At 39.3% G+C, this 13,224-nt stretch overlaps 1 protein-coding gene across 1 annotated transcript in view; it reads left to right on the top strand.

Annotated features, from left to right (window-relative positions):
• The window catches only part of brip1 (BRCA1 interacting helicase 1), a 42,151-nt gene that overhangs the window by 11,089 nt on the left and 17,838 nt on the right, over window positions 1–13,224 (top strand). The window contains exons 10-16 of the mRNA XM_052107540.1: window positions 987–1,119; window positions 2,401–2,555; window positions 2,871–3,039; window positions 3,165–3,305; window positions 3,475–3,636; window positions 12,819–12,990; window positions 13,072–13,193. Coding sequence (XP_051963500.1) covers window positions 987–1,119; window positions 2,401–2,555; window positions 2,871–3,039; window positions 3,165–3,305; window positions 3,475–3,636; window positions 12,819–12,990; window positions 13,072–13,193 — 1,054 coding nt within the window. The remainder of the gene's footprint in view (window positions 1–986; window positions 1,120–2,400; window positions 2,556–2,870; window positions 3,040–3,164; window positions 3,306–3,474; window positions 3,637–12,818; window positions 12,991–13,071; window positions 13,194–13,224) is intronic.

Genomic DNA, 13,224 nt, shown 5'->3' on the forward strand with positions numbered 1-13,224 from the left:
TCTAGCCAAAGACTAATTTGCAGCCCCACTCCCTGGTTAGGCTTTGTTCAAGTCAATGGGGACTGAGGCTATCATTCTGACTAACATCTATTGTGTTTCACAGAATAAAGTCTTACGGCTTTGGTAAAAAATAGAGACCGAGGCCGTTTCTCGTTTCGAAGGTTGCGTGTTAGGTAGGATGCGTCCTTTGAAGGCTGCAGTATACTGAGCTTGATGATGATAAATTATGTCTCGTTTAAATGAGACAGCCTTTGTAGGACAAATGGAAACTGAACGTAGCATGGTTGCTATGACAGCACTTAACACTTTAACAAGCGCGAGCGCTTTAAGTGAGAAGGGAACAAAGTTCCTCTGGAATGGAATGCATGGGTTACATTTTAGGAGAGGTATAATGATGAAAATAGATAGTTGTACTTTTAGTTTAATACATTATTTTAATTATATATCAATATAATTAAACATTATATACTCTGCACCCATCTACTGAGGTATTTCAACTTGGGAATTAACATTCCTTTTGTTTGAACATCATATTTACAGGCTAATTGGTGTAATTTGTTTAGACATTTACGTTAAAGCAAAGATATGTGGTTTGTGAGTGTCCACGAAGGATACACCTCATGCATCCTCCGAATTCCCGTGAAAGAAGGTTGTGTTCCAAGGCTTCTTTCGGAGTGTCCTGCTTTTCTGAAATGAGACCGCCTCGATGGGGCGGCCGACAAATGCGAACTCCAGAGGATGCAGCCTTCCAAACTAGACACCGCCTGAGTAAATGATGACAGAACTTTTACAGTGAACTATCCCTTTAATCACGAGTCAGTCAGAAAGCTGGTTTCTGAAGATGCTTGAAAGTTTCCTTACTGCATCTATAATCTGTTTTGACTTTTCAAAATGTGCAGGACAATTAGAGCTACATAGACAAATATAGCTAATCTGACTAATTGAAATTTTCTTAATCATTTGTGTGTGTCTATAAATGTGTGTAGCTGGGTGCAGGAGAGCTCCAGTGGCTTGGAGGATCGTGAGTATGAGACTTCCTGTAAAGTCTGGACAGGGAAGGAGGTTCTTGCCATTTTCCATGGCTTTGGCATCACTGCAGACACATTCTCATTGCTGCAGGTAACATTCCTCCACCTTGTATAAAAGTGTATACTGAGACAGTATACACTAGGGCTGGGCATTAAAACGACACATTTTTTGATATCGATGATAAACATTTGAGTAATTTTCATTATTTAGCCTATGTTATCAGATCTGGTAATTGTTGCTAGAAAAGTAAGCAGTTCACCAAAGTTGTACACACAACTAGCAAACTGTATTACAGTCAAGAAATCATCTGGTTAGGAAGTATAACGCCTGTTAGCGGGCAGCCCTGCTGTCATGGAAACTGGTAATGAGGCCAGATGAGCCTGGGTTGCTCAGTGAGTAAAGATGCTGACTACCACCCCTGGAGTTTCAAGTTAGAATCCAGGGTGTGCTGAATGACTCCAGCCTGTTCTCTTAAGCAACCAAATTGGCCCGGTTGCTAGGGTGGGTGGAGTCACATGGGTTAACCTCCTCATGGTCGCTATAATATGGTTCGCTCTCGGTGTGGCGCCTGACCTCCACATGCACTATGTCTCTGCGGTAACATGCTCAACAAGCTATGTGATTAGATGTGCAGATTGACGTCTCAGACGCGGAGGCAACTGAGATTCGTCCTCCGCCACTCGGATTGAGGCGAGTCACTATGCCACCACGAGGATTTAAAGTGCATTGTGAATTTGGCATTCCAAATTGGGGAGAAAAAGGGGAGGGAAAACAAATTAAGCCAGATGAGGCTCGTTAGCCGCTAGCTAGCAGCTAGCTATCCAGCTATTATTTTACTGTTGTGTACCGAACAAGACAGCACTGAAAATGCAATACAGTTATGGACTGAACACAACGACAACTCTGACATCAACACCAATGCTTTTTTAATGTACTATTTAAAGTTTTTTTTCTTGAACCATAGCGCTGTCACAGGCACGAAAGTGTTTCTTCTTGTGATGTTATTGGTGGTTGGCAATCCAGCTCATGATGCATTATCACCACCTACTAAGCTGGAGTGTGGATTGTCACAAAAAAGTCGTTCAGCGGAGTTAAACGTTAGCTGAAAATGATGCAATGTGTACTTTAAATGTAGCTTACCCTATGGAGTTTGCTTGTAAACAAACAAGTTATGTTTAATTCATTCCTGATGTATAACAAACATGTTAAATACAGTTCCGCCCCCATTCATTGTATGAAATGTATATTGTGCTAAATATCGATATCGAACAATATGGAAAAATATATATTTTGATTATTGTTTTGGCCATATCGCCCAGCCCTAGTATACAGCACTGTCTATTTTTTCATGTGTGTGCTTTCTCTATGTAGAAACACCTGGCAGCGGTGCTAGAGAAGGAGGAGCAAACTGGGCTAGTGAACGGGAGAGAAGACGTGGTGCAGATTCCCACCATCAGCTCCAACACTCAGTCAATGCTCAAAAGCCTCTTTATGGTTCTGGAATTCCTTTTTAGGCAGAACTGCAGGTCTTTATCGTATACTGTCCAGTATAGACTAAAATGTCACACCATTTCATGGGGTCTTTAAATGGTGTAGTAATTTTGGTTTGTTTGTTAATTAAATGCATAGATCTTACTGATTTTTGGGTTTAATCTATGAGGTAGACTTGTCACTGTGTATTTTAATGCACTGTATTATTCTCTCAATTACTTGTTTATTTTTTCTTTTATATTTTAAGTTTTCTATGAAATGCTCTACTAAGCCACTTAAATGACTCTATCTATTTATTTCACATTCATTTGTTGGTTCTACTTGATGCCTCTGCTCACTGGTGTGTGCAGGTTTGCAGATGATTACCGTGTGGCCCTCCAGCAGAACTACATGTGGACCACCCAGCAGGATCTACCCGATGCTCATGGCTTTTTCGCACGGCCCCAGCGTCGCCGACTGAGCACCCGTACCAAAACCCTTGTGCACACACTGAGCTTTTGGTGCCTTAACCCTGCTGTGGTGAGACCTACTGTGTTTGCTGCAATTCTTTTAAAATATTATCTGTATGTTAGATGTCAGTATAACTTCATAAGAGTGTATCAGTTTTAAGCTGCAGTGGTTCTTGATGATGTTTGTCGCTGCAGGCATTTTCAGATCTGAGTGAATCGGTGCGGAGTATTGTGCTGACCTCAGGCACACTCTCTCCCATGGGCTCCTTCTCCTCTGAACTTGGCATCAAGTTCTCCATCCAGCTGGAGGCCAGTCATGTCATCAGCAAATCTCAGGTCAGCATTCTCTTTTTAAACCTATTTCAATGTTTAGAACTAAAGCATATCATCAGAGACTACAGCTAGCTAGAGAAGGGGCTACCTATTGGATAATTTGATGTGTAGATATTAATATGTACCATAATGTCAGAATTATTGAATTGATGTGTGTTTGTGTACGATGCAGGTCTGGGTCGGCACAATTGGTGCAGGGCCCCAAGGTCGTAAGCTATGTGCCACATTCCAACATGCAGAGACATTTGCTTTCCAGGATGAGGTGGGGGCCTTGCTTTTGAAAGTGTGCCATACAGTCAGCCGTGGAGTTCTCTGTTTCCTTCCATCCTATAAGGTATGTAACGTCAGTATTCTATGCAATAAGTGGTATTTGCTACTATTGCTCGTAGTTAAGGTTAGGGATTTGAACAAACTCCTTTACCTACAGTATGTGTTATTTATCCGTTATTAAACTTCTGTTTAACTTGTCCATTTTGTACTATAGTTGTGAATGATGCCTCAAATCATGTGGCTTGTTGTGGAGAGGTGTGCTATTTATATTTTTCAGTGAACTGACTTGTGATTTTTGCTTGGAATCTTTTTTTATTTGAAATTTATTTGAAACTGTAGCTGTACAAAGCTGCCACTGGGAGGCCTTAGAGACCATAGTTTTGTATTTATGTAGGCATGCTGATGTTTTCTTAAGAGGCACCATAAAAATTGTATATGCATGCTGTGTAAGAGACTGTGGTTGATGCCTGACATTCCGGTAGAGGAGCCACAAGCCATAACACTAGAAGTACCTAGTTCAGAATTCAATAGTAGCGGTCCGATGATGACCATATGTGCTAATATGCAGGTACCTGTAATGTATTATGGATAATGAACAAAACTTTGAGTGCTGGCTCAAGGTTTTCCTGTATCCTTTTTCAAGTAACAAGCTCAATTATTGAAACCCATTGAAAAATACTTTGTTCCTCATTGTATTGTCATGTTTAAGCCATAAATAATTCACTCCTATTCAAGCTGCCTGTCATGATGTACCCTCACAGGGGATAATTAACTTTCTCAAATGTCTTTGTGTGCATGTACAATATATGTCTTTGTATTGATGATGGGCTCTTAGTTTACATTTCTAATATATGGGTTAGGTCACACAAATAATGCAAATAATATGTTTTCAATGAGATTTAGCCTCCTCAAGTGATCAAAGAGTGCTGCCCCAATTTTACCACAAGAAGCCATTTTTATTGACCACAGAAATGCACCTATTGTATATCATGTCCATAGATGAATGTTCCATGTGGATTAATATTTAATCTGGAAATTGAGGAGTTTAGGGACTCTCTGGAGGTCCTGGAGCCTAAGAGTCCTGTTTGAGAAGAAGCACACCAGAGCTTCTATAGTCTCCAGGCACTTCTCAACACTTCTGCCTGATCATTATCCATGCACTCTGCTATGGGCCATATGTGTATGTGTCTCTCTGTGTGTCTATTCTTGCTATGTGTCCCCACCACACCAATTGTACTATACCCTCAGGCCCCCCAACACTATCAATACATGACTCACAAATATAGACACAGACCCTTTACGGTTTTCAAAGGTGTGGTTTGGGAGCTTCCCAGACTCATCAACTCATCTCATTTGGACCCCTGTTAACCACAGTGCCCCATATTGTCTGGCACAACTTCATGACAAGAAGGGCTAAAACAGCTGGGGAGAGCCAGCTTGTTAAATGTGGGCTGGCAAAGGTGAAAGATCTTGTGGAAACGAAGGATGCTTTTTAAAGGAGATCAAGATAAGGGCCATTAGAGCTGACGTCGCCAAGCTGTCTGTGTGAAGAAGATTCATCAAAGCTGGCGCCTGGCACTTGAGTTTAAGGGAGGGTGGGGGTGGCAAGGAGGGGGTGGCAGATGTATCTTTACAACTTGCATCCTCACAAAGTCAAAATGCACTGCAGTGGGGATGGGAGGAGGTTATGGGCCCCCAAGGCCTCTTAGCAAACTGTCTGCAGTCTCCTAGACAAAGCCAAAAATGCATTGTCATCTTTAACAGTAGAAATGCTGTTCAGTTACAGTTATACTGTGTTTTGTTTTTATAAGCTGTTCTTGGTGCTTTTTATGCTTTGTGTCATTTGTGTAATAATATTTCCAATATTGGTTATCTTAAAATGGTCAAAAATTGATTTTGTAAAGAGAGAGTTCACCCAAAAATGTATAATTCTTTTATTTAATCATGTTCTTCCAAACCTACTATTCATGCTCATTGTATACAAAGAAAATCTAATGTTGACATCTTTTTAAGTGTTACACTTAAGATGACGACATAAACAAATTATTCATAATCCATTTCCAATGTTTAGCTTGTTGCCAGTTTGTTGTGGACACTCAACTTCTTTAAGAAATAAAGCAGTGAAAGACTGCTTGTCTTACCATTTTCCTATTGAGCTGTAAATGAAACATAAACTGCAATGTAAAGCCCCATTTGCAGCGAATGGTCCTGAATCTCACCACTCAGGTCTCACACAATTCACCAATGTTTACTTGGTAGTAAAGTGAGGTTGAGCCGCTTGTTCTTCTCAAACCTTGAGCACTGGTCACTTGGTTTCAGATTTGTATCAGAGTCAATGTTTTTGTGCTGCTGACATGCCACTTCAAGTGTGTGGCTCCCTTTCTTTAAGCTGTCCATTAGTGAGGCAACCCGTTATTCTAGACCTAGCTCTTGACTGGATAAAAACGTTTCCATACTTCCTCAGATCTTGAGCTTTACCTGTGTTCTTCAGCTCTCACTGTTGGCCTCACACTAATGGCCTGCCCTATTTCAGCACTGAGAAGTGTGGGTGCTTGCAGGCAGGTGGCAGAGGCGCCACTGTGCTCCGTCCTTGGCGTGATCGTCACTGTGATATTTGACAGCTGAATTATTTACAGCCGCAACACGTCTTCCCTTGCCACCACCAGGGCCCTATGTTTCATTTATGCCACTTTACAACCAAGTTTGTCCATTATTTAGAGGACTTTTGCAAAGAAAAAAAAACAGCAATGTGTTGCCACATGACAGAATAGCATCAAGGTTGTAGGAAAATAGATAAAGAGAGTAGTAGAGGAGGTGTCAGAGGAAATGAGATCTTGAGAGAGACTGCACACAGTTCTGTGCCACCTTGCCACCATGTCCCATTGGAGAGCTGCATCCGCTCAACTCAATCTAGCATGGTGCCACAAGCTGAGTGATGCATATATTTAGTTGGTTAATGACGATGAATTATTAACCATTGTTGTTTCTGTGCAAGTTTGCTAGATAGTCTTCACCCCATGTTGTTTTTATCAACAGCCTCATGAACGTGTTAGCCGTTCTTGTGTTTAGACAGTTGCCCTATTTACTGACCGATGAGGCAGCCACAAATGTATTTATTTGAAAGTGACTACCTTAAATGTACAGAGGTTAACATAATTTTGAGACCAGGGTTTGGTTGAATGTTGCAAAATACTGAACAGTTTTATAATACAAATTATATCCTTAAAGAGTTAAACAATAGAAAGTGAAATTTTATTTCCATTCTCCAATAGAGGCATTATCTGCTCCTCTGTCCTGCTCTATAGACGACAATTTGAGAGTTGCACCTGTTAAATAAAGTTGTCAATCACAAACAACGTTCCTATAGCTCAACTGGTAGAGAGTGGTGACAGCAATGCCATTCTCCAGGGATTTGACTCCCAGGGGATGCAAGGCAAATATTAATAAAATGTGTAGTTTGCATGTACTTTAATGTGAATTGTGAATGTGAATTGAGCATTTGTGTTTATTGTGATCTATTACGGATTATGCTAGACTGCCTGAGACATCTGAAGATGTGACCGTTCTGGTTTGCTGTAACAGGGCCTTGAATAAGGCTTTAGGGTCACTGCTGTCCTGAGTTCCCAGCCCTCTGGAGCAGTGTGATAGACGAGGTGTCAGGAGTGGGTCTACCATACATCCTGTACACACATACACTTTTAGTAATAGTGCTTTTTTTGTGCAGTTTTCACTTTCATACACTTGTGAACTTTACTGTTTATTACAGTTAGAAATTACTTTATTAGTCTTTAAAAACCTTTAACTTGGGCAGATAATGTTTTTTTTTTTTTTTTTTTTTTTTTTTTTGTCAATCCACAGAACATTTTGTATGTACTCTATGGAATAAGAATGTGAGGTTAAATGCCTTATAATTTGTCAGAGGCTGTTTGGTACTTGTGCATGCATGTCACCTTTCAGCATGCTGTCTGTTTGATGGCACTGTCAGTGACCTCAGAGAGGGATGGTGTAGGGTCACTTCTGCCATGTTTGTGCACCTGAACCTCAGCCAAGTGTGCAGATTGACATTTTCATTCTGCTGTGTCCTGGTCTAGGCCCTGTGGAAACAGCGCTGCTCTTGTCAGATAATGCTCATGAATTAGGCATGAAGGCCATGTGCTCATCCCATCACCACCACCCCCACAAACTTGTTTCTTACCCTACCATCTTAAACACAAGTGCACACTTGCAGTGCTTAATTTCGTTTTGCAAAATGGGATGTTGTACATTTATAAAATTTTTGTTTACGCTTTTAAAAGCAGATTAAATAATAAAAAAAAAGGTTTTAACATTTTATGGGGTGTTATCAGTTTTTCTGCTCTTTAAAGGGATAGGTCACCAAAAACGGAAGAAATTGTTGACTGGCTGGTCTCTTTGTTTTTGAACAGTGCTCTAGTCTGTCAAGATGACAGATGTGGAAAATGTGCCTGTAATGAAATGGCTGCATGGAAGCAGACATAGATTGATGTTTACTTGGTGTCTTCAAGATAAAAGCATTAGAATTACAATTTAAGCCAAGGGACTCCTGGATTGGCACTGTATTGTATTTCTCCTGCTTTTATAAGACCTTACAAATTACAGTGCTGGGAAAATAAACAAGCATATGCAACAAATCTTTGTGTTTGCATGTTTTCCTGTCTTCTACGGGCCAGCATTTTATTATCAGGTTATGCTCAGGTCATAATCGTGCAGAAATTAATAAACAGAAATTAATCTTTTATCCATAAAGCAATATTCTGTGTTCAATACAAATTAAGCTCAATCAACAGCATTTGTAGCATAATGTTGATTGCCATAAAAAAATAATTTAGACTAATTATTAAATTAGACTAAATAATTTAGAATAATTAAAAAAATATTATTTTTTTTTTTTTTATACTTAATAATCTGGGTTATGTTGAGGCACTTAAAATGGAAGTGAATTTGGCCAATCCATAAACCTTCAAACTCTCTTAAAATTGGCCCCATTAATTTCCATTGTCTGACTAACCTCGATATTTTCTTTTCTTTTTTCTTTTTAAGATAGGAGGGACGAGTCGATATAATTTGTTGTGTTAATAAACATTATGCTACACATGCTGTTGATCAAGTTTAACTTGTATTAAACCCAGAATATTCCTTTTATGGTTAACCAACCCATAAGTTTTATCTTTACAAACAAGGGGACTATCCCCCAGTCTTCTGAGGGAGCACATTAATAATTTACCTTTTGTTCATACTGGATTTGCAGCAATTGCAGGACAATTGGTTGGCAGTTAGGCTTTAAAACAGTGACATTTATGGGCTCAAGATGATGTTGTAGCTTCAGCAGAAGTGTCATATTTTATTGATGACAACTTGCTTGTTTGTTCCTATAACCACAGGCCTTCACTTCACAGTAAAATGGCAGTCATTTTGGTGTGTAAAGCTTGTTTTCATGATCCGGTTGACTCAGCCACCTCAGATGGGATTTAATATTTAGTAGTTTTAACGGCCATGTCAATGTTCTTATACCAGTATGGTCTTCTATGGTAAAGTGTTGGCGTGCATAAGCTTTCTGTCCTCTAAACAACAAACATGTGTGAAGGGCCTAATACAGAGCCCTGAGGCATTCCTTCACTCTTATTGGTTTTCATCTAAATAAAGCCACACATTCCTACTGTGTCGTGAGAAGTTTTTGGCTGATCACAAGAAGAGCATTTGCTGTACCCTTCTTGCACGTTTCCAAGCCAGTGAAGATTCTCTTTAAATGTGAATGCATGTCTATTCAAGAGAAAAATGTGCATGGCAGAGACAAGATTTGTCTCTGCGAGGGAGAGAGCTTTTAGATCAGTGTTCCCTTGGGAATCAGTGACTTTTTTTGTACAGCAATAACACTGTAACAGTGATTTTATTATGGACAGAGTTTAAACCATTTAAAAATGTATCTGCTCAGGTTATGTCTATATAGAACTCGTTTTACTGTGGATATAGAGAGTCTACCTGTTTCCTCCATCTTCACGAGATCCTTTGCTGTTGTTCTGGGATTGATTTGCACTTTTAGCACCAAACTACGTTAATCTCTAACAGAATGCGTCTCCTTCCTCAGCAGTATGATGGCTGTGTGGTCCCATGGTGTTTATACTTGTATACTATTGTTTGTACTGATGAACGTGGTACCTTCAGGCATTTGGAAATTCACAAATACGTATATTTACAAAATCTTAAAGACAATCATATTCTACCATATAAAATGAATTTTCAGCGTCAATTTAAATCTGCGACCGGAGTCTGCTCATTCACCACTGATTACATAATATTGATGAAATGCCTAATGTTATCAGAAGAGCTGCGGCCCTGAATAAACCCCACCTGATCTTTATGTATAAGGGATGTCATAACCACGTCTAGCTGGATCAAGGAAATTGGACCGTAACTATTAAACTTGCTTTGATCTTTGTCCTTTTTAAAAAATCAGACCGATCTGGGCTTGTGTCATGGTTGATGGAAGCTTTTGATTTTTTTTATGATTCTGTATAAACTTCTAACAAATGTGGATCCAATTCTGTATTATAAGATCTAAAAAAAATCCAAGCTCTTCCAAGGTTGCCCAAAAAGGTGCCCAGCTTCCTAGGATGGCCAAGTGAATGTTCAGTGAGACCGGTATCAAGAGCATTACACAATAACTTACTCATTCCATTAACTTAATAAAGGACAATGCTTGTTGTGGGCATGTAAATATTTTGCGTCCATCCTTCACATCTATTCACAATTTGCAATCCTCCAAGTCTGCAACGACCTTCGCCAGCATTGCCGAAATGTTCGACAGTTGATGCTGAATCTCTCCCACAGCACCATCCAAATTGAGTCCCTGGAATGCGGCCCTGTCTGGGGTATCAGCTTGAGCAACTTGGTGTCTTTTAATGTTTCCAGAGCCAGTTTATGACACAAAAAGTATTAGAAACTAGCAAAGTGCGCAGAGCTCGTCTTTCACACGTCCGACCCTCACATGTCGCCACGCAACTCCCCTCCCCCCAACAACTTTATCATGGAGTAATCATGCTAAATTGCTAATTTGGGACTGGAAAATCACATGCTATTATATCAAACACAGTTGAAAGCAGTTTGGTTTGCCAAATGAAGCTTAACATTGTCTTTGTGTTTGTTTTTGTTGCCACAGTATGCAATAGACTGGCATGTCTTAAGGTCAGTATTAGGTCAAAAATGGCAAAAAAACATCTTTCTCTAGAAACTCGTCAGTCAATCATTGTTTTGATGAATGAAGGCTATACAATGCTTGAAATGGCCAAACAACTGAAGATTTCATACAAAGGTGTACACTAAAGTCTTCAAAGACAAAGGACAACTGGCTCTAACAAGGACAAAAAGAGATGTGGAAGTCCAGATGTACAACTCAACAAGAGGATAAGTACATCTACCTAGAGTCTAGTTTGAGAAATAGATTCCTCACATGTCCTCAGCTGACAGCTTCATTTAAAAAAAAAAAATATATATATATATATATATATATATATATATATATATTAGGGCTGTCGATTTAACATGTTAATTCAGTGCGATTTCATTTGACAAAAGATAAGGAAGATTCCTGAGAAATGCAAGCTTGTAGTACCACCTGTTTACTCCAGAGGGCAGTAAGTGAAATTTCAGCTGTATGAGCAAGGCAAAGATGCATTACGTTCCTGCGTTCAAAACACGTGAAGGAGCTCAAATGCGAACTAAGGGATCTCAAGATGTTTAAGTATTGAGTATTAAACTATGATTAACATGAAACAGTGACCTAAACATTTTAGGTTTATGATGCAACGCACCCGAAACGCTGCACAAGCATGTCTGACGAAGGTGTAAATTGACAGGCTCTTAAACAAGCCCTTATAATAAATCTCCAACTGATTGACAAATTCACTTGTGAAATGGATTGCTGTGAACTGTGCCAATGATTGACTTATGTTCAATAATATGATAGTAAACAATACACTGCATTGTAAAGCCGCTTTTTGTATTGTCTTATCAATGATTAACTTTTCTGCTAAAGAATGTAATGCATTTTAATTATCTGAATTTGTTGTATATATATATATATATATATATATATATATATATATATAATACAAAATATTCAGATAATTAAAATGCATTACTTATATATATGCATATATATATGTGCGATTAATCATGATTAATTAATCGGGCCACCATGTAATTAATTCTATTAAATAAAATAAAATCGATTGACAGCTAATATACAGTATTTCACAAAAGTGAGTACACCCCTCAAATATTTGGTCAAATTGAGGGGGCCAAGTGCCATATGTAAATACAGCAGTGCTGATGTAGGGCCATATAGCACGATTGCGAGTGTGATATTGCTTATATACAACAGTTCAATGAACAAGTACATTTTAAAAAATTAGGGAAAACTGAGTACAGTCATAAAAACTAATTTGTGCATGGAACTTCTTTATTACGTGACTGGTTCAAAACAAATGATGCATCCAAGCCTCCGTTAGTAATTCAAAATTTTCACTTCAGAACTAGTATCACGACTTGTGCTGTTTCTGACAAGTTATTGGATAAACAAGGGTGTTTGTGTGTTTGTGTGATGGAGCGTGTGCGAACACCTGTTGCCACACCCAGTCAGAGATGCTTACAGCTTTCTGAAGGTCAGTTTTCTCAGTGGAATATAGATGTCTAAGCAGGGTATTCCTCTTGATTTCGGGGTAGCCGGTGTGCAAATGTCATTCACTATAGAAACAGCGATGTCCTCCGCCATTTTAAACCGTATGTATTCAATGTGGAAACTCAAAGAGCACTGTTCTATGTAAGCAATGACTAACGGATTCACTTTACGTCACCAACTGGCTCATATTATACACAAAAATGATCTTTTGCCACCACCTGCTGGCTAACATATGTAATTTCATAAATAAAGACAGTAACTCCTAACACGTATGCACTACACTTAAACTTTAGTTTAGAACAGCACGAACACAAGCGGAGTGACATACACAGTGAAGCGTCTGAGTGCTGATACTTTCACATCATCAGTGCTCATGGAACGTCTCCCGTCCAATCAGATTCGAGGACCTCTAAATTGGGCAAGTCAAATGCTCTTTCACTTGTCCCTTCAAAAATCCACTTGTCCTGGACAAGCACTAATTTCAAGCTCTAAATCCATAACTAATAGCAACAAATTCATGATTCATGTCCTGTGTGTGTTTATTTGATAAGATGCTGGATAAACTGAGGGACCGCTGGATGAACACAGGTCTGTGGGCCAAGCTTGAAGAGAGAAAGACTGTGATCACGGAGCCACGTGGTGGTGGTAAGGGTGACTTTGATGAGCTGCTGCATACCTATTATGAGGCCATCAGTGGAACAGCAACCAACAGTGGTAACAGAGGTTAGTGATGAGAAAATGACTTGTTTCGGATGTCTTGTTTTTAAAAGTGTTTGGCTGTTTGGTAATGATTTGTTTTCTCAGATGGAGCACTGCTGGTAGCTGTTTGCAGAGGGAAGGTGAGCGAGGGCTTAGACTTTACAGATGATAACGCCAGAGCGGTGGTCACTATTGGCATCCCTTTCCCCAATATTAAAGATTTGCAGGTAGGATAAGGGTTTGCAAAATCATATCACA

This window comes from Xyrauchen texanus, chromosome 36 (assembly GCF_025860055.1).
Source record: "Xyrauchen texanus isolate HMW12.3.18 chromosome 36, RBS_HiC_50CHRs, whole genome shotgun sequence".
Classification (NCBI taxonomy): domain Eukaryota; kingdom Metazoa; phylum Chordata; class Actinopteri; order Cypriniformes; family Catostomidae; genus Xyrauchen; species Xyrauchen texanus.